An 18851-nucleotide genomic window follows, 5' to 3' on the forward strand; every position below is an offset into this window, starting at 1 on the left:
TTAGATGATTGAGGAATATTTTACATATATTAATCATGTTGTACCATTCAATAAATTTCATACAACCAGAAGGATTTGTCATTAAAAGTTAGCAGTTAATTATATACATATATTATTTTATATTTTATTTAGTTATTTTTATAACGACTTTTTGGATATTATGAAATCTTTGAATCAATTTAAGTGGTACAACTGTTCGATCACCCCCCCCCCCCACCCCACCACACCCCCCCCCCCACACACACGCACGCACACACGCACGCACACACACACACACACACACACACACACACACACACACACACACACACACACACACACACAACTATGCTCTCAGTTAAAAAAAGAAAGAAGAAGCAAACTTGTGGATGTAGAAGTTAGTAGCAACTGTTGAGAATGAAACAACGCCAGAGTGTTGAACCCCCTCTGGTGGACGTTTCAAGAACTTCTGCACCGGACCCACGCTTTGGAGTTGTCATGACAACAGTACAGCATGCGCATACTAAAACAAGCGCTTGGTCGTTCCTTCCACAGTCGCAATCTACGACGCCATCTCCGTGTAGAATTAAAACATCATATTTAGGTTCTACGAAGGAAGTCAAAGATGAACAGAGCTAAAGGCCACAGCGACGCGCATGTGGCTGACAACATCTCCCGCAGCGGACACGGCTCTGCCGGGCCCCCACGGGACCGCAATCCGGTCGAAGGGGTTCTGAAAAGGCTCAAATCGTGGAGGAATCAGGTGGACTGCAGGCCCGTCACCGAGGAGGACATGAATGGGCACGCCACGCCAGAGGATGTCCTCGGGCTGCTGGTGGCGACAAGAGGTTTGACTCCCCGCGGAGCCACTTGGAAATAAATGGCCCTTTTATCGCCCCCATACTGACAATGCACGGGGACATAAATAACCTCTTGACAGCCTGCAGAATGCTCAGCACGAACAATTTAAGTCCAATTTCACTCAGAGTTATTGGATGGCATTTGTCATTGAAAACTATGTTTAAATTTAAGCATGAAATTAAATTGTATAACTTGGGCTACAATATTTTCTTTCTCTCCCCAGTAATGGGTTGCGGTGCCTATATGTTAAGCATTGGAGAACATTTTCCAAACCCTTGAAATCCATCTTAAGGTACTAGTATCTTGTCCTCTCTCCACTTTCAGGGCACTATAGAGCGCACTACTGCAGAAGAATGCAAATGTCAACTATTGCAGTTTTGTCTCACAAGCAACATGTAGTTAGCCCACTAGAAATGTCATACAGAAGGCCGTAGTGGGGGAAAAAAGTGCTACTAGTGCGCTGAATTGCCTTATTGTGAGATTAAAAAGTAGTACATGGCCCTTAAAATGGATGTCAAGGATATGGAATAAAAGATGCAGCGCTTCCAGAAGTGCAGTCAAAGAGAGCAACACATTTAGCTTACATCTGCTACAACTATACCATCATAAACCATTTTCCCCCATTGTTTTATGCATAACATATGTCAAAATTAGTGTGACCTGTTTTAAACATGACATCTACGCAGTTTGTTGATTGGATGCAATAGTGGATAAAAGGCCATAGGCTTTCAAAACGCTTGAATTTTAATTTGGCGCCTCTGTGTCATATCGTGACTCATTCGTCTGCGCCATTTTTTCAAAATGTAATCGTCAGCCTGTCAGTCCTTTAATTTTGTTTTAACCACTCTTCTGTCATCACTTTGTCAACACCATTTTAGGACTGACTGGAAAAGGTGGGCATTCCGTCAGTACTGACGGACTGTCCGTCATTCGTCAACAAAACGGGCCTCCATCAGTGATGGACTGAGAGTTCCAATGGTACTTGACCCAGTTCGTGACGAATACACTGACCGACGAAAACCCGCTTTCGTTAGTGCTTAGTAGCCAACATCTTTTTTTTTTTTAAGTTTGTCATAATTTGTCAGGAAAACAGCTGTCTGTCCGCGACAGACTGTCGGACACTTTTTCAGTACTGACAGAATGCCCACATCTGCTAATTAGGGCTTTTGGTTTATAGCTCAACAGCTGTAAACAAGTCACTCACTAGATACGCCAACTTCCTTCCTCTCCAACATTTCTGTATGTTATCTTGCCCAGCTTTTACCCATTTCAAGATAATGTACTGTGATGTGCAAATCTTCAACTTTTGTGCAATCTCAAACTCTCATCTGTTACCGTTGTAGGTTACCTCTGTAAACCCGAGGACAATATTTACAACATCGACTTTGTACGCTTTAAGATCAGAGACCTGGAGACGGGCAGCGTCCTGTTCGAGATTGCCAAACCGCCACACTCAGGTACCCACATTGCTTGCACACCCTGTGTTTCATGGCCTCTCTTTAACTTAATCTTCAGTCAGGGATGATTAAAGAGCAACATGCAATTATCCAAACTGAACCTCGCCTGAGGATTGTGTAGGTCAATGGGATTGGAGGTTGATGTTGGATGAAATAAAAGCATTTGCCTCCGATTTGACTTGTAGAGAAGAACAACGAAAATCGAGCGAGCGATGCGAGCACGGGCCAGTTTGTACGCTACCAGTTCACCCCGGCTTTCCTACGACTGATGACCGTGGGAGCCACGTGAGCAACAATTATGAACAGCAAAAATCATTCACTGTCCCATACAAACCTTTGACATCAGTCTGTGATCTTTTCCGTCTTACCAGAGTGGAATTCACAGTCGGCAATCGAGCCCTCAACAACTTCCGAATGATCGAGCGGCACTATTTCCGAGATCGCCTCTTGAAAAGCTTCGACTTTGACTTTGGCTTCTGCATCCCAAACAGCTTGAATACTTGTGAGCACATCTACGAGTTCCCTCAGCTGTCCGAGAGCTTGGGTAAGTGCACTGCTGCAATAGATCGTTGACAGTGTAGTGGTTCACATAGAACAGTAGAACAGTGTTTCCCAAACTTCAACAAGCCAAAGAACATATTATAAAAATCTCATGGCATACCACCAAACAAATAATGTTACACAAAGAATAATGTCAATTTACTATTAATTTTACTTACGCAGTGTGAAATTTAGTATAGTTATTTTTTAGTTGTATGAATGAAAACACAATTAAGCGCAAGAGCATTTAATTACTTCTTCAGATAGATAAACAATGGAATCAATTCTCACTCAAAAGTCTATTCCCAATCTCCCTGGGTTTGACTGGCGCCTGGTCGAGGGTATAGTCTGTCTTTCGCCTTAGGAACATTAAACTCTGATCTGACTTGGGTTTCCACCGTGGGGCGTGTAGTTGGTATGGAGATAGGTGCGTCAGCTACATAAATTGGGTGACATCATCGGAACAGTGTTGGTGTAACCCACCAATGAATTCAACAAAAGAGGAGGACTGTGACAAAGCAAGCAAAGGGTCAATGCAGGACATCCACCATTTTGTGTGTGTTTTTTTCTTGACAAGCTTTGTTTGAGGATCCCTTTGTCTTCTTACCATTCCATTACCGTTGTCGCACCCAAGTGACAATTCTCCAAAACAAATGACTCACTGCGTGCCAGTGGAGGATGGTACAGTGATCAGTTATTTTAGCCTCGTGTCCACCTCTTGGTATGGTTTGATTGAATTCTCTTTTTCAGTACCCTTTGTTTTGTATGGATGCCCCAAGAAATTTGGTGGTGGGAGATGGGGGATTAGGGACTCTTTGCACAAGCCTGGTTGTGGTGCCGGATAAATATAAATTTATTTGCTGGTTCATTCATCCCATTTATAATCTTCATCTTGATTTGACTGGTATGAAACGTAGCATTGCTAAATGAACTGAACTGTCAATTTGCCTCCAAAAACTCAACCTATGGCGTGGTACTGTCAAAAGGTGCCCATGGATATATTCCTACCTTATTGGTCCTTGAAATAGTACATTTACTTTGGAGTGTTGTACATTAGTGTAAATTGTACTCTGAGGGGCAGAAATGGACACCAGCTGTACCCTATTTGTTGCTTGTTGAATATAAAAGCAAAAAAACCTGTAGGACACTATATATGCATATGGTTCTCTAAACAAGCAAACAGAAAAGGGAACTCAACAGCTTGTAATTTTCAGAAGATACCCAAACCACTTGACTGAATGGACATTTTTCCAGTGTAGCTTCCCTAAGGAACAGATTTGTGGCGAGGGGGGAAGGGCAGAGCGATCAATAACCTTTCTAATGCGTCATGCACATTTGAGCTTTGTATCAACACCCGCCTGAGGGGAATTTAAAGGCTCATTTTAGTTTCCTTTTCTCAGGAATAAAAAGTACCTTATTCTCATATAAAAACATGTATTTGGAACCTACAATTTCCCACAAGTTTTGTAACTTTAAGAGATTGTTAACTTGCTTGTGTTTTCTGTTGTTGCTTCAGTTCGTCAGATGGTGGACTGTCCCTACGAGACCCGCTCCGACAGCTTTTATTTTGTGGAGAACAGACTGGTCATGCACAACAAAGCTGACTATGCATATAACGGACAACATTGAATAGCTGCATTGAACACACATGCACACACATTACACTCATATTTAAGCACAGATCCAAATGCATGCATGCACTTGAACATGCAGGTGTATCTTAATAAATTTGAATATTGTAGAGAACTTAATTGATAGAGTGACATATTTCATGATTTCAAATTATACAGTAATTTTGAATGATTATTGCTTCTAATTAACAAAAACACAAAATTCATGCACTCAGGAATGAGAACATAACATAATTACATAATAATAATAATAATAATAATAATAATAATAATAATAATAATAATAATAATAATAATAATAATAATAATAAAAATAAAATATAGGGACATTTTTTCCCCTTGTGTTGGCGAATGAATAAAGCAAATAATGTTCCGCCTTTTTAATTGAACTACTGAAATAAATTAAAACTGCTGTGATAATCAGGCATGCAAATTAACAAAGGCAGTATTGCGTAGGACTTGCAATCTTACTTTTCCCTATGACTGACGGGTGATCAATCCAGGACGCAACCCACCTCTCACCCTAAGTCAAATGAGATATGCTCCAACTTCCCCAGTGACCCCGCACGGGATAAGTGCTAGTCCTGCTAATGGATGAATGGATGTTATAATTTTCATCCATTGCACTTGATACCCCAATATTAACATCAGTGACTGCTATCAGGCTTTGTTGTGGTGGTGTCAAATATGGTAAGCCTCATTTGAGTTATTTTTTTTAAAATATGTCCTTTCAATCAAACATGCCCGTACACCTACATAAACACACAAAACAATGTATTCAACCCCCAAGTGTCACAGTATGTTCTCAGTGTTTGTCAGAAGCAGCTGCTCTTCTGAGCTACCGCCCCCACAATCCACTCCAGACAATACCAAGGGAAAAATAGAGACTCCATCCACAAAAACTCTCCTGTCAAACACACATGGCCAGTCTTGCGACCTCCTGCCCACAACCTATTGTGTTTGAACACACTCACATCAAAATACACACATACACAATCATGCGTATAAGAGTTCACTCAATGTTATATATTTTTCTACTTCTGTACTTTTTACTCACTGTCTAGACTTAAATAGTCCTGATAAACAGTATTCTAGTCAAAAAACAATACCGCACAATAAGGAATTACAAGTACTGTATATTGCACGCCATTAAAAATGATATGAACAGAATAGTCAACTATTTTGGTACAAAGTGAATTACAAGTGATTAACAAGCTTTTCTTTGGAAATTAAACTGGAATCTGTCTGGCTGTTGTAGTCATCTTTATATGTAAATGTTGGTGTTCAGATTCGGTTATGATGTTTAATTATGGTCAAATAAATTAACATATGAAGACTAAAGAGTGCAAGAGTGTCAATTATTTCAATTTTGTAGGCGGAACAAGGGCAAGCACAGCATGCTTTAGTGTATAGCATGTCAGGCTTAAGCTTTCCTGTGTGGAGTTTGCATTCTCTCCCTGTGCTTGCGTGGGTTTTCTCCATGTACACCAACTCCTTCCAATATTAAAATAATAATTATAAATGGACATTAGGTTTATTGAAGACTCATTAGTGTGAAGTGAGTATAACAAAGTACAAAGTATATCTGCCCTGCGACTGACTGGCAACCACCTCTCATCCAAAGTCAGCTGGGATAGGCTCCAGCTCACTCACTAGACTCTAATTAGAACAAGCTATAGAAAATGGATGGATGGAGCTGGAACAAGAAAAGGAGGTTGTTGTTGAATAAAGACTGTGTGCTGATGGAAATGCCAATTCCTGTGTTGGCCACAAGGAGGAGTATTGTTCCAAGTCTTTCTAAAGTTGCTTTTGGCTTAAATTTTGCTTCTTGCTTAGCTCTGTAAAAGACCACAGTAGCATTTTCTAGAAATACAGGTAGACATTCTGACTTTGACCCCTTTGCGTACATATAGGTTGCCTGATCAATTTTTGAAGGGCACATCAAGTTTATTATTTTTATTCTGCCGTTTTTTGTCCTTCAACTACTTCTACATTTCTCGACCAAAAACTTCAAACTTCACAACCTATTATTTTTTATAATTCCTAACTTTCACCCTTTTCCCACAATTCAACATTTTTCCACCCCCAAAAACTCCATTCCTTTAGAATAAGACATTCAAAAATTCACCCCCATTCGAAATTCTAACTGTTCAGCTCATTCAATTCACTTAGGAATCAATTTTCAGCACTCCCCCAATTCTCAACTAGCAAAAAAAATCCTAATTTTCCAATAAATATTGCATATTTTTCAACAACAAAAAAATCTTAGGTTAGGCTTGAGGGTTAGGGTTAGGACATATGTTGGTTCGTATTGTTCCTAATAAAAATTCAGTATTGTTCCTATTCACAAACGTTCACCACTTTCAAATCACCTTGCCATTCAATCTGATATATTTCACCTATGCAAAATCTTTCCACGTTCCACATAATTCTACATATTTTGTTTTTTGTTTTGTTTTGTTTTTCCAAATTCCCCAATAATTTCCAATGACATTCAACAAATCCTTCCCATTCAACATTCAAAATGTTAAGCTCATTAAATTCACCTTGGTGATGATTTTCAACATTCCCACATACCAAAAATTCCACACTTTTCACTCATATATTGCACACTTTCACCAATATTATTTCATAATTATAATTAAATGCCATTCAATTGCATTCCACATCATTCAATGCATGCATTTGCACCACTACTTTTCAAGAACATTCTACATTCTTTAATATAATTTCATATAATTCCAAATCACTTAATACCATTTCACATAATTCCCTATTTTTCAACAACATTCCACCTCATTTAGTATGATTCCTTGTTTCTATGTTTTTTCATTCAGCATTTCAGCATTCACACGCAATTTCTCCAGAAATTGCTTCATCTAGTTTTAAAATGACTTTTGTCATGGATTGAGATGCCATTCTTTTTTCTGTTTCCTCCCATCAATGTGTTCATCTCTCCCAGCCTCTCTCAATTTCCATGCATCTTCCCAGCGCTCATGGTCGAAATCCCATGGTCCCTTTCTGTCTCTCGATTCTGCACCTGTGCGACTCTCCCGTTCTGTTTTTCCCTTTTCTGTCGGCCTCTCTCACCTGGTAACCAGACCTCTGGAGAGCGGGGTTGAGTTTCCACTTTCCCAGAGATGAGGACAATCTGAGCCACACAAAGATCCACAATGGACCTCCTCTGCTCTCTCCACCCTACACACAAAGTGAAATACGTCTCACACACTGTTTGACAAAGCTCCCTTTCCAGTCCACTCCCCCATTCCATTTTTCTTTCATTTACCATCTTTTTGCACCTTCCTTTTCATCTTGTCTCAAATATTTTCTTTTTATCTACGTACAGTCTCCTTTCTATTACAATCTTTAAAGGGACATTGTGTAGGCTATTATTTAGCGCCATCTAGTGATAAACTAGTAATTCCTTCATTTAAAAAAACACACTATTAATTTCAATAATATGCCAAAAACAATGTCGCCACCATCTTTCTGCTACAGATACCCAAAAGTGAAGAACTTTGCGAACGTAGTTAGCCTTTGTGATGCTTACGAGTGTTGGACTCAATGGGTCAACTGTCGCTTACCTTCCACAGCTGGGGTCTGCAGCTGGTCGCCACTGATCCCCGTGATTCGGGCTCCCGCCTCTTGTCTCACTAGCTTTTGCTAGCTTCTCCTGCTAGCCGCTCTTGTTAGCCACTCCAGCTATCTTACAAAACTTACTATTAGAAGCAAGACCCTCCTGTAATCACTCATTGGGAATAAAATCAGACAGTGAGGAGTGCTTAAAGTGATAGTGTGTAATAAGCGACCACTAGATGTCACTATGTCATAGTGAAAGACAGAGCGAGCCGGATTTAGCCGGAGCAGCTAACAAGAGTAGCTAGTGGGAGTTAGTTAGAGCCATAGGCTGGAGTAGCTAAACAAGAGCGGCTAGCGGGAGAAGGTAATAAAAAAATAATCTAGTAAACGCTTTCTAGAGCAAAGCAGAAGGTGACAAGTGACGGGAGCACGAATCGCAACATTCAGCGACGATCACCTGCAGGCCACAGCTGTGGATGGTCAAGTGACGGTCGATCCATTGGGTCCGACACTATATAGACGCAAGAAACACCAGGGCTTACTACGTTCGCATAAACGTCCTTTGGGCATCCATGCAGGAAGATGGCGGTGAAACATGTCAGCCTCTTGTAAGGCGAAGCTCCAGCCATGTAATATAATTAGTGATTAGTAGACCTACAAATATATAACAATAATTTACGTGGATGTGATAGATTTTTTTTGTGTGTGCATATTTTTGAAAATAGTTTTTTATCTTTTTATTGAATGAATTATTTGTTCACCACTTGATGGCGCTAAATATTAAACACTTTCAGTTTAAAAAAATACACTAATGATTATTGTGATTGAATTGACCGTAGCATGTGCAGTATATTGCTTGTAGCACATCCCATTTCACTTTGTTCTGCATAGGCTCCAGAGGCTGCTTGGCTGAACACGCTAATGTTGCTAACCAAGCCAAATGCTCCTGGCCAGGTAGTGGACAGAGAACAGTAGAAAAACAGACCATTAAACTGCCTGAAAGAGCTGAGGATGGCTGCATGCGGCAGCCATTTGTCCTTGGGGAATCCTTCCATGGGTTTGTACTTGGTGTCATAATTCAGCATGAGACCCTTCAAATAAAGCATGACTAGGTAGAATGTGAAGGCCCAATGTGTCAGTTGCCAATTAGCCCACAAAGCAGGGCACCATTACAGAGTGATCTCATAAATCAATAACCACAGCTTTTCATCAGGCTCGCTGGAGGCCTGCACAAAGTGCAGCATGCAAGTAAAACAGCTGCGCTCGCCTATACCACGTGTTGTGTTTGGTATCAATCTCAGAAAAACATCATGTCCGTGGGTATAAAATTAGCATACAAACACAAGCACTGCAATAAATACACGCTTTCCAACTTCCCAGGGATGATTTATATGTTCCCAAGCCTTCGTGGAATAGCAGTCGATGGCAGGTTGGCGCGCATTCACCGGAAACAACTGGACAAGTGGGATAAATCAGTTGCACTCCCACTCCTCCCACTACACACACACCTTCTCATGTATGCTGTTGAGTGATTCACACACCATAGTGATTAGGAGTGAAAAGCTCTGGTCTGTTGAAGCTTCCTTGAAACACACACAGATACGCACTCAAGCAGGGGGACATACAGAGAGGGAGGGGGCAGTAGTTTCCTATAAATAGCAGCTCGGAATGGCGTTGAGAGGTCCAGTGAAAAAAAAGTGGAGTGGAGTGGAAAAAGGATTAAAAGAGATGCAGGGACACACTACACTTTCACTTGCTTGTGTGTTTGTAAGGGTCTTTGGAGAAAGGTGCATGACCTCCCTCTGTCTGACCCACCTCCTCGCCCTGAGAGAATCATTATCTTTTTGCATCTTCCATACACACTTCCTCTTCCCCTCATCGTGCTCCTTTTAGCGAGGTCCTGGTGTGACAGCCACTGTGCGTGAACACAACATTACCCGCATCTTCCGATAAAGAGATAATGAATCACTGCAGGCTGGTAGCACAATGCTCTCCAACATCATGACTCCATCTGTATGTGTCATGATGTCATTTCCAGCAACTGCTTTCGTGACATCACTACCCTCTGCCCGAAATAAAAAGGGGTTAGGGCAGAAGGAAACACAGAAGCGGTAAAAAAGCGTAAACAAACAAGATCAAAAAGCTATTACAAGTGCCCTCCTTTAAGTTCAGTTATATAAAAACAAAATGGTGACACAAACCACATTTTCTATACCACTTACCACCATTATAAAGGGAATAAGGGGAGCCGCTTTCATTGGATGGCAAACAAGCCAGCTACGTTCCTTCCCACAACAGTGCACCCTTCTACATCCGACGGTCTACCGAAATACCAAAAAAGAAAAGAAAAGAAAACACCACCCATTTAGAATGCATTTTGCACTAGTTTTGCACTGCGCATGAAAATAGGGCCCTGTATAAATGCTTTTAAAGTGCATAACAAATTTATGAGACACTTTGTTTTAGACACGATCCAGCAACATGAAGTGCTATAATGCATATTCTTTCCTTCTTACATTCTACTATTTTGATTAGGAATGATGAATTTCAAACAGAATTCAACTTTTTACACCCAATATCGAAATGTTGTCTCCTTCTGCATAACAAGAATGTGACGGCATCATACTTACTTTGCAATGCATGATTTTGAAATTGTAATTCTCTTCCAACGCTACGATTGGAGGCGGGGCACTGTCGCCCAAAGTCAGCTGGAAAAGGCCCCAGCACACATACGACTCTAGTGAGGATAAGCGGTACAGTGAATGGATGTATGGATTTTAATAAGATAATTAAATCACACAAAAACACAAAATATTTATGACAAATTATGACATAGTGCCACATACAAATACTGTAGTAGCTGAAATATACACACACAGGATTATGAGACATTTTGAACAATGTAACCATTCATTTTTGCAATTGAATCACCAATTCAGGAAAGCTATGTTGTTATTATCATCATGACCATTATTGTTATTATAATAATAAGATATTGTATATTGGCACGGTTGTGATCCGGTCGGGCACTGCTCTTCTCTTCATCCCACTGATGCAGTTGCCACTGTTTGAGATACCAAAAGTGAGTTACAAATGCCTAAAAGTATGGACAGTCCTTTGGTTCTGATACTAATTTCCTTGTTGTGTATAAAGATTTCAGTTCCTGCTTATCTGTAACAAAAAGAGTGTGTGTGGTATTACAGTGTTAGCGCTTACGCTCAGGCAGCCCACAGACAGAAATAGTCCTGTGTCATCAGGGTAAATACTATACTATAGGTTGTGTGTTTGTTTATGCATACAGGAAGCCCACAGCCACCTTCAGAAGCCTCTTCAGAGCCTTCCTGCAGTGCCAGTCGTTTGTTTTGTGTGCGAATGATTAATAAAAGGTTAACTCAACCCTCAGTCGGCGGTTGACGAGGCCTGTAAAGCGCCCCCACAATCTCTTCCTTCCTTTCCCTTTCTCTCCTCCCTTTGTCTCTCTTCCTTTGCCACACCTTCCCCTGAGGAATGGAGGGATTGTGGCTGGAGAGGTAAGGTGGGGCTCTTGGCTCCAGCACAGGTGTGCTTGTTTCCGCCCCTTTCCTCTTGCTTCTAATGATTTCTTGGGCACGCCACCTGTCAGGTTGAAACTACACCCACACCAAATGGTGCACTCAAGGGTGTCCCTACAGCTTGTTGTTGTTTTATGAATTATATACACCGTACATACAAAAGTATAGGAACACTGAGGATACAGTACCCTTATTTTTGATTCTATACTAAAAACATTTGTGGTTGACCAGAGAATTTTAAAGGTATTAAAGCTAAATTTGTCCGTGAGCCCTGACCCCACAGTAAACACCAAGAAAAGTGCAGTGTGAAATGGCCTTAATATACTTCTCTGTCACAACTTCATGTGAAAATAATCACACAAAGCCAGGTTGGGTGAGTGGAACACAACAATAGTCTTCTTCTGCCAGGAACTGTCAGATGCACAGGGCACTGAGTAAGCTTGCGTGTTTGTGTTCTCCTGCAACAACTTTTGCCTCTTCTTGTGCAATGAATGAAACAAATGTGTTTTGTTTTGTTAGGGTTAATGTTTTGTTAGACATGCTGCTTGATCGCTTGGCCCACAATGAAGGGGCAAACTCTTAGCTTTTTTGTTGTTGTTTTGAGTTTTTGAGTTTGAAAAACATATTTTGTGACAACAGTCTTAGAAAAATTTTGACACACCTCAATTTTACCTCAAAAAGATATATATATATTTTTTTTTCAAGTTGGTCACGTTACAGGTCATATTATTGGTGGAAATGGTAATATCACACAAAACCTGGCATTTAAACAGGAGTGCATAGATATGTATATACAGTGTAATATAAAAAAAACTTTTGTAGTATTTACTGTAATTATGACTTTACTGCACTAACATTACACATTTATGTTTGGACTTACACACAAAATCTGGTTACATCTGTGTCATATGAATGATTGGATTACTATATTTTCAATTTGCAGCTTTGAAGTGGTTTGGCCCAAAGAGCAATTTTTTCGTTGAGGCCCCAAATCCCTGATGGCATCCTGCACCTAATCAACAATATTGTGTATATTCAGAGTAAAACTAGCTGGCGCCCTTGCAAAACATAAGAGAGCTCCTAAAAATTTACTGATTTCAGCAAAGCAAGAAATAAGGTGTGTATAGTATACTAGAACTCTTCAGCCTTGAGGTATTTTGATGGAACACATATTATTAAGGCACCTGGGAACTGTATAAATATGTAAAAAAGGATATGTCGACTTTAACTGTGCGGGCAATTTTACATTCTTAATGTCACAAACTTTCATGCAAGTGCAAACATTTTACATAAGTCTTAAACTAAGCAAATCAATTGTATAATAAGAGAAAATCGAATATCACTACTGACGCTTTACTGACAGGTGATGTAGGCGCAGCACGCAAGGAACAAAGACAGAGGTTTGCTGAAGGCGATGTGACCTCATGCATTGTTCTTTTAAACATTCATAAATGCCACATAAGTATACAAATGTTTACTTACCGTATAAACTGCATATTGAAACTTAAAAGCAACTGTGCACTCACCAATAACTCTGAGGATCTTTGCGTATGTCTGGGAGATGAGTTAGCTGAGGACCACACATAAAAGTAGGCTTAAATCCTTGAAATGCTCACTGAACTGAAGTCGCATAGGACACGCACGGTGATGAATTGACCTCTGAAGTTTTGTGCAAATTTAGAGGTATATTTTTTCCGAAAGCTTCTGGTCAGATACTGTATTTAAAGGTGCAATTCACGTTTTCCTCATGCAAATTACGCCTCCTGCTTCTACCGAAGCTAAGAACCGACTCAGTCACAGCGGCTGGCTTTTCACATGCTGAAAAGTCTTTTTCTCTGGCTTCTCCTTCTCAGCTCTCTTCAAACTGCCCTGAGGCTGGTGCGGTACAGGTCCCAGGCCCTAAGAGGTCAAAGTTCATAGAGAGACAATGGGTTCCCTCTGTGGGTCAGTTGTGGTCAAGAAAACAAAAAAGGGGTGAAGACCTGGCATGGACAAAACTAATGCAGTGTTTTAAGGTGGAGAGGCAACAAAGCACAAGGGAAAGAAGGAGGAATATTGTTGACAAACAGAAATAAATAGTATTACAGGACTTATTGAAAAATAACATTATGAAATAAGCCAAAGAATCTGAAAAATGTAACTCCACTAACAGCAAGTTTCTACGTTATTATACTTGCTCAAACCCCTCTAACTTGTTCATACCGCTCCATCACCCTGCTGACTTTCCCTCTTTCCCCCCCTCATTTTTTAATCCAGTACCATTGATCATGCATGCAGAAATTGAGCACGCCCAGTCAACAGGATAGGTTAGCTGCATGGTGCAAGGCCCTGTCCTACATACTGTTCCCTCGCTATGGTCCACCAGGCCACAGTCACACCCTCCCCCTGATTTGCCTCACACACACACACACACACGCACACGTGCACGCGCACCCACCCACCCACGCACGCACGCACGCACGCACGCACGCACGCACGCACGCACGCACACACACACACACACACACACACACACGCACACCCACACACACACACTCACTGCACTAACCAACACAAGCACATGTTATTACAGTGGATTATCTTTACCAAAATGTTTCGGACACTGAATCTGGCTTTAATTTCTGTCTTTGATTCACATTGTCTTGAGATCAAAACTATTACGATGTATTCAGCTTTGGTCACAGCAGCTGAGGTAAATAACGGCTCTGCTCAACTGACCAAACTCTCCCCGGTTGAGAGAGTAGCTGACGTCGTGGTAATGCTGCTAATCTTCCACTTAGCTGGTTAGGGCTGCCTGTCACAAGGGGTTGACACCGCAGGAGTAATACTGTACAAAATAAGGACCAGCAAAGACCGGAATGGGGTTAGATTAGGTTAAACTTTGGCTGTGTAAGAAGTGGATGAGAAATGTTGAGCATTGACCACAGCTGTTTAGGGCATAATGTATTGGAATAGGAGCTGGGTAGCTTGAAAAGGTGCACAGTAAATTATGTAGAGTAAATTTGACTCTATTTAGAGTGGGACCAAATAGACTTGGTTTTAGAGTAATATTTACACTTGGAAGAGAGTAAAATAAAGAGTTGGGGGGGGGCGAGTAAATAAAAGCCACTCAAGGGTAGAGGAACAAACTGACAACCTTCAGCTTGGGAGACAGCCGATCTACTTCCGGAGTCATGCAGCTCCTGCTGTGTGTAAGTATAACACTCATGTCAGCTAGAATCTTCCTCTCCAACAGTCCAAAAACGATGTCTTTGGTCTCTTGGAGATAAGGTAAACAGTAGGAGGGGCATAGCTCAGGTGGTAGTGTGGCAGTCTCCCAAGCTGAAGGTCGTGAGTTCGTTATCAATCGTTGAGCGACTTTATTTTTTCCAATTCTTTATTTTGCTCTCTTCCTGATGTAAATCTTAGCCTACTCTAAAACTGAGTATATTTGGTCCCTATCTAAATAGAGTCAAATTTGACTGCACAGTAGTCAAATTTACTCTACAACATTTACTTTGTGTGCTGAGGGGTACTGCGGGCCATAGGGGTCCGTGCCCGCCCACCAAGATGATTGTGCACCCCTCCATTTTATTTTTTTATTATTATATTCATCATAGTAGCTAATTTTGCATTTTAAAATACTAATCTTGAGTTGTTTGTAACTAAGACATTAAATAAAAATGAAGAAACAGTGGTGTGATTTTGTTTGATTGATCGCCAGTCTTATCTGCAACAGCCAATCATGGTGCTTACTGAAAATAATGTTAGGTATGCTGGCTTATACGCGATAATGTTGGCGGGCGACAGGCATGTAAATTTTTCAAAGTGAAACTGAAAGTTTTTTTGTTTGCTATTGTGTACTGTGGCAAGACATGTCTGTATAACATGTACGTAGTTCTAAAAAAAAGAGTTCAGAGGACGCTGGTACGGCAAGTGAGGAGGCACACACTACATTAGTTTGGCATTTAAAATCAGGTTGGATTTTGCTTTCCTTTTTTCTTATTAATTCTGCTGCAGACACTGTTCAAATAGGTGATCCGTTCGAAGCGATATATCTGCGCATCCGCCATATTGGATGTAGCAATTGTATTTGCCATTAAATCGGCAAATAATTAGTAAGATTGAGTTAGAATGGGATAATAAATCAATGGTAATGGTTCCTTATTAATCCAATAAGCCGTGGCTTGATGATACATCTTCAAGGAGAAAGTGAACGAGGCATCGTTACAAATAGCTTCACTTTGCCTCATCCAATATGGCTGCGGCGTCAACGTAGTACGATGGAATTGCCGACTACTGTATGTGTATATAAATGCTGTCGTTAAATGGATGGATGCTTGGTAGTGCTATGTGAATCTATCCAAATATATGGGGCAAGTTAATGCTGTCTGTAAGGTATTCCTAAAAATCCCCCCCTCCCCCCATGCATTCCATGTGCCCCCCTTAAGCGTGTACTCTAGCGACGGGTCTGACTGCATAATTGATTGATAGAGAGCTTTTCAGAAAGTGGTTTGATTTGGATGAGATCAGTATTTCTCCAACTTTTTATGTACCCTTTTCAGGATGTTGCTATCACTTGGGATTGCTATACTTGTACACATACTATATCCAGTGGAGCCCCGCATACTTGCAGTTCGGCACCTGCGGATTCACAGATCGTCACCCTCCTAAAATAATTTTTTAAGTCGTTTTTTTTTTTACAAAAATTACTTTTTTGCCGAAATCATCTCCTCAAGATTGCAAATGGTAAAAAAAATTGTGAAAAAATCAATTAAGCGATTTTTTAAAGAAGGCGTCGATATGCGTGGATTTTTTCCAAATATTTTAAAACAGGTGTCTCAAACTCAACTTATGTGGGGGTCGCTGAAGGCAAAATCTGGGTGTGTCTGTGCCGCATTAAGTATTCGCAAAAAAATGGTTTGAGTTTGAGACCCCTGTTTTAGAGGTTTTTTTAGTTGTTTTTTTTTGGTGGAACCACATAATAAATGTTTATTTTGCAATTTTGGGGGGTTTCCACCTCCCCAAATGCATTTCAATGGGCGTCAATTATTTTTGGATTTTCGCTATTCACGGGCCGGCCAGGTCCCTATCCCTCGGAAGTAGCAGGTGTGCAGTTATTCAACTAAATTATTCAACTCATACTTCAACTAAAAGTCCTTAGAGATGAGCTACTTCCGAACGTTTGAAAATATTCCCTTGTTCAACTTAATATCTATACAGTATTTCACTGTACTTGTCACACAGGCCAGCAGCAATTATTCCTTAAACAAGACACAGTGACTTCAATTGACCAAGTGGCAAGGAGCGAAAAATAGAGAAATACAGTACTGAAACAAGATCACTCAAAAAGCGCAGACCTCTTCCAAGGTCTAGATATAACTATAAAAGCAAAAACTTGAATGAACAAGAATTACAAAAAACATTTAATATTTTAACCAGAAGCATACGTCCATCTATATTATAGCGGTTGTGCTCAATAGGGTCATGGGTGAGCTAGAGTGAATCCCAGCTGTCTTTGAGTGAGAGGTGGGCTGGGCTGGTCTACAACCAATCACACATATAGACAAAAATCAATTTACACACACATTCACATGTTTTTTTTCTTCAATAAACCTAACACACATGAATTTGGAAAATGGAAGGAACTCATACAAGCATAGGGAGAACATGCAAACTCCACACCACACAGGAACACTGAAGTCAGGATTCAAACCCAACCTGTATGAGGCAGGAATGCTAACCAGTACACAGACCACCGTGTTGCTCATGACCTGCTTTTTTTTATTTTTTTAATAAAGGTGAATTTAATGTTATTCAAAAAAACTACTGTAAATGTGCACCACAAAAAAATATTACAGGATTTGCCGCAAAATGTAAAAAGAAAGACCCTTTTCACTCCACGAGACATATAAAGGCAGACTTCATGTCCCAAGGAGATGTTTTCCTTTAGCGTCATGTTGTCTTTAGGAGCAAACTCCACACTAGAGAGGCCTCAGTCCATCATACCCTTGACCTTGAAATACAGGAAAGCATGACATTCCTTCAGTAATGCATCAAAACAAAAATATAACTGTATTAAATATAATCCACTCCAGTATGTTGTTCCACGTCATATCCCCTTGATTATTCTTGCATAATGCCGGGAATGATGGCCTCTTCTTCAAGGTAATGCTACACAGAGAGGGAGAAAGAGAGGCTGGGGTATAGATAGAGGGGAAATATTCAAAAGCGCCTACATGGTCCGTCATGTTGTGATGGGCCAATGACGTGAGCGGAGGGAAACACAAGTGAGAGCCCGCCAATGGCACCATGAATAAAGACAGGCCGGTGGGGGGCGGGGCCTCTCTCTCCCCCCCTCCCCTGTGTGTGTGTGCGTTTGTGTGACGCTTACCCCTCCTCCTACGAAGCGCCCAGCCCCCCCCCCCTCTCGCCCCCCTTCCCCCCTCCTCTCCCCTCGGTTTTGCCCGCCCCTGAGTCTGGAGCAGCAAGCGACAGAGCTTCACTGGCTGTCCTTGCCTCCTCTCAGTGCGGGAATACAGCAGCGGAGAGCGGCATGGACACGGAAGGGAGCCCGAGCAGCCTGTCGTCCGTCACGGACAACTCCCCCCACGACCCCTGGTAAAAAGCCTCCGCCTTGGCCCGGCCTATCCGCCCCGGTTCGAGTTCACCTTGGACTTTTAAGTTGAGTTGAGTGCGGGAGCGGAGCCGAGACAAAAGACAAGCACGCCGTGTGTGCGTGTTTCTGTGTGTGTGGGATGGATCCACTGAGCGGAGGAGACGCTCTCTTTTTATTTCCACATCCATCGTCCTCCGGGAGGCCACATTTTACTCCAACTTCTGCACCATCAACGGGAAAAAAAAATCGCTCCCTTTCTAGTCACCCTTCTCGTCCTCTTGGGGATTATAACGGCCCCACGGGCCCATTGGTGACTTCGCAACATGGCCGATGCTTTCGTCTTACTTTAATGATGCTATATCGCACGCACCGACCCCACTTTTCACTTCTCATACCGCTGCTGTGTTGTGCTGTGCTAGAACACGCGTGTTTCCCTATGTGACTTACTGCTTGTGTTTCTCCCATTCAGCAAAATGTTCATCGGGGGTTTGAGTTGGCAGACGACACAAGGTGAGCTGTCCCGCACGCTACTTTACACACACGCACACAACAGTCGAATATGTGCGTGTTTACGGTCGCATATTCCACTTAGTTGCAAATAAACAGTAAATAGTTCAACGCATGCCTTTCTGTTCATTGAGGATCAGCTCTTAGG

General features: G+C 41.4%; 2 protein-coding genes across 5 annotated transcripts in view; both read left to right on the forward strand.

Moving 5' to 3' along the window:
• The first annotated feature begins 540 nt into the window (after positions 1-540).
• LOC147166778 (protein unc-119 homolog B-like) lies at positions 541-5709 on the forward strand. Its single transcript, XM_086087278.1, has 5 exons — positions 541-827; positions 2184-2297; positions 2483-2582; positions 2669-2841; positions 4354-5709. The coding sequence occupies exons 1-5, from the start codon at positions 605-607 to the stop codon at positions 4464-4466; spliced, it is 723 nt and encodes a 240-aa protein (XP_085943404.1). The 5' UTR covers positions 541-604; the 3' UTR covers positions 4467-5709.
• A 12330-nt stretch (positions 5710-18039) lies between these two features.
• The window catches only part of LOC147166779 (RNA-binding protein Musashi homolog 1-like), a 28645-nt gene continuing 27833 nt past the window's right edge, over positions 18040-18851 (forward strand). For all 4 annotated transcript variants that reach the window (XM_086087105.1, XM_086087102.1, XM_086087103.1 and 1 more), the window contains exons 1-2: positions 18040-18198; positions 18666-18706. In XM_086087105.1, the coding sequence (XP_085943231.1) occupies positions 18134-18198; positions 18666-18706 (106 nt within the window). In that variant the 5' untranslated portion in view covers positions 18040-18133. The remainder of the gene's footprint in view (positions 18199-18665; positions 18707-18851) is intronic.

Source organism: Leptonotus elevatus, chromosome 10 (assembly GCF_054856555.1).
Source record: "Leptonotus elevatus isolate MCC_2025b chromosome 10, RoL_Lele_1.0, whole genome shotgun sequence".
Taxonomy (NCBI): Eukaryota; Metazoa; Chordata; class Actinopteri; order Syngnathiformes; family Syngnathidae; genus Leptonotus; species Leptonotus elevatus.

Coding starts and splice junctions, on each gene's coding strand:
- LOC147166778 (XM_086087278.1), top strand. CDS start 605: ATGAACAGAGCTAAAGGCCACAGCGACGCGCATGTGGCTGACAACATC. Junction 2,583..2,668: donor CTGATGACCGTGGGAGCCAC/GTGAGCAACAAT, acceptor CCGTCTTACCAG/AGTGGAATTCACAGTCGGCA. Junction 2,842..4,353: donor TCAGCTGTCCGAGAGCTTGG/GTAAGTGCACTG, acceptor TTGTTGCTTCAG/TTCGTCAGATGGTGGACTGT.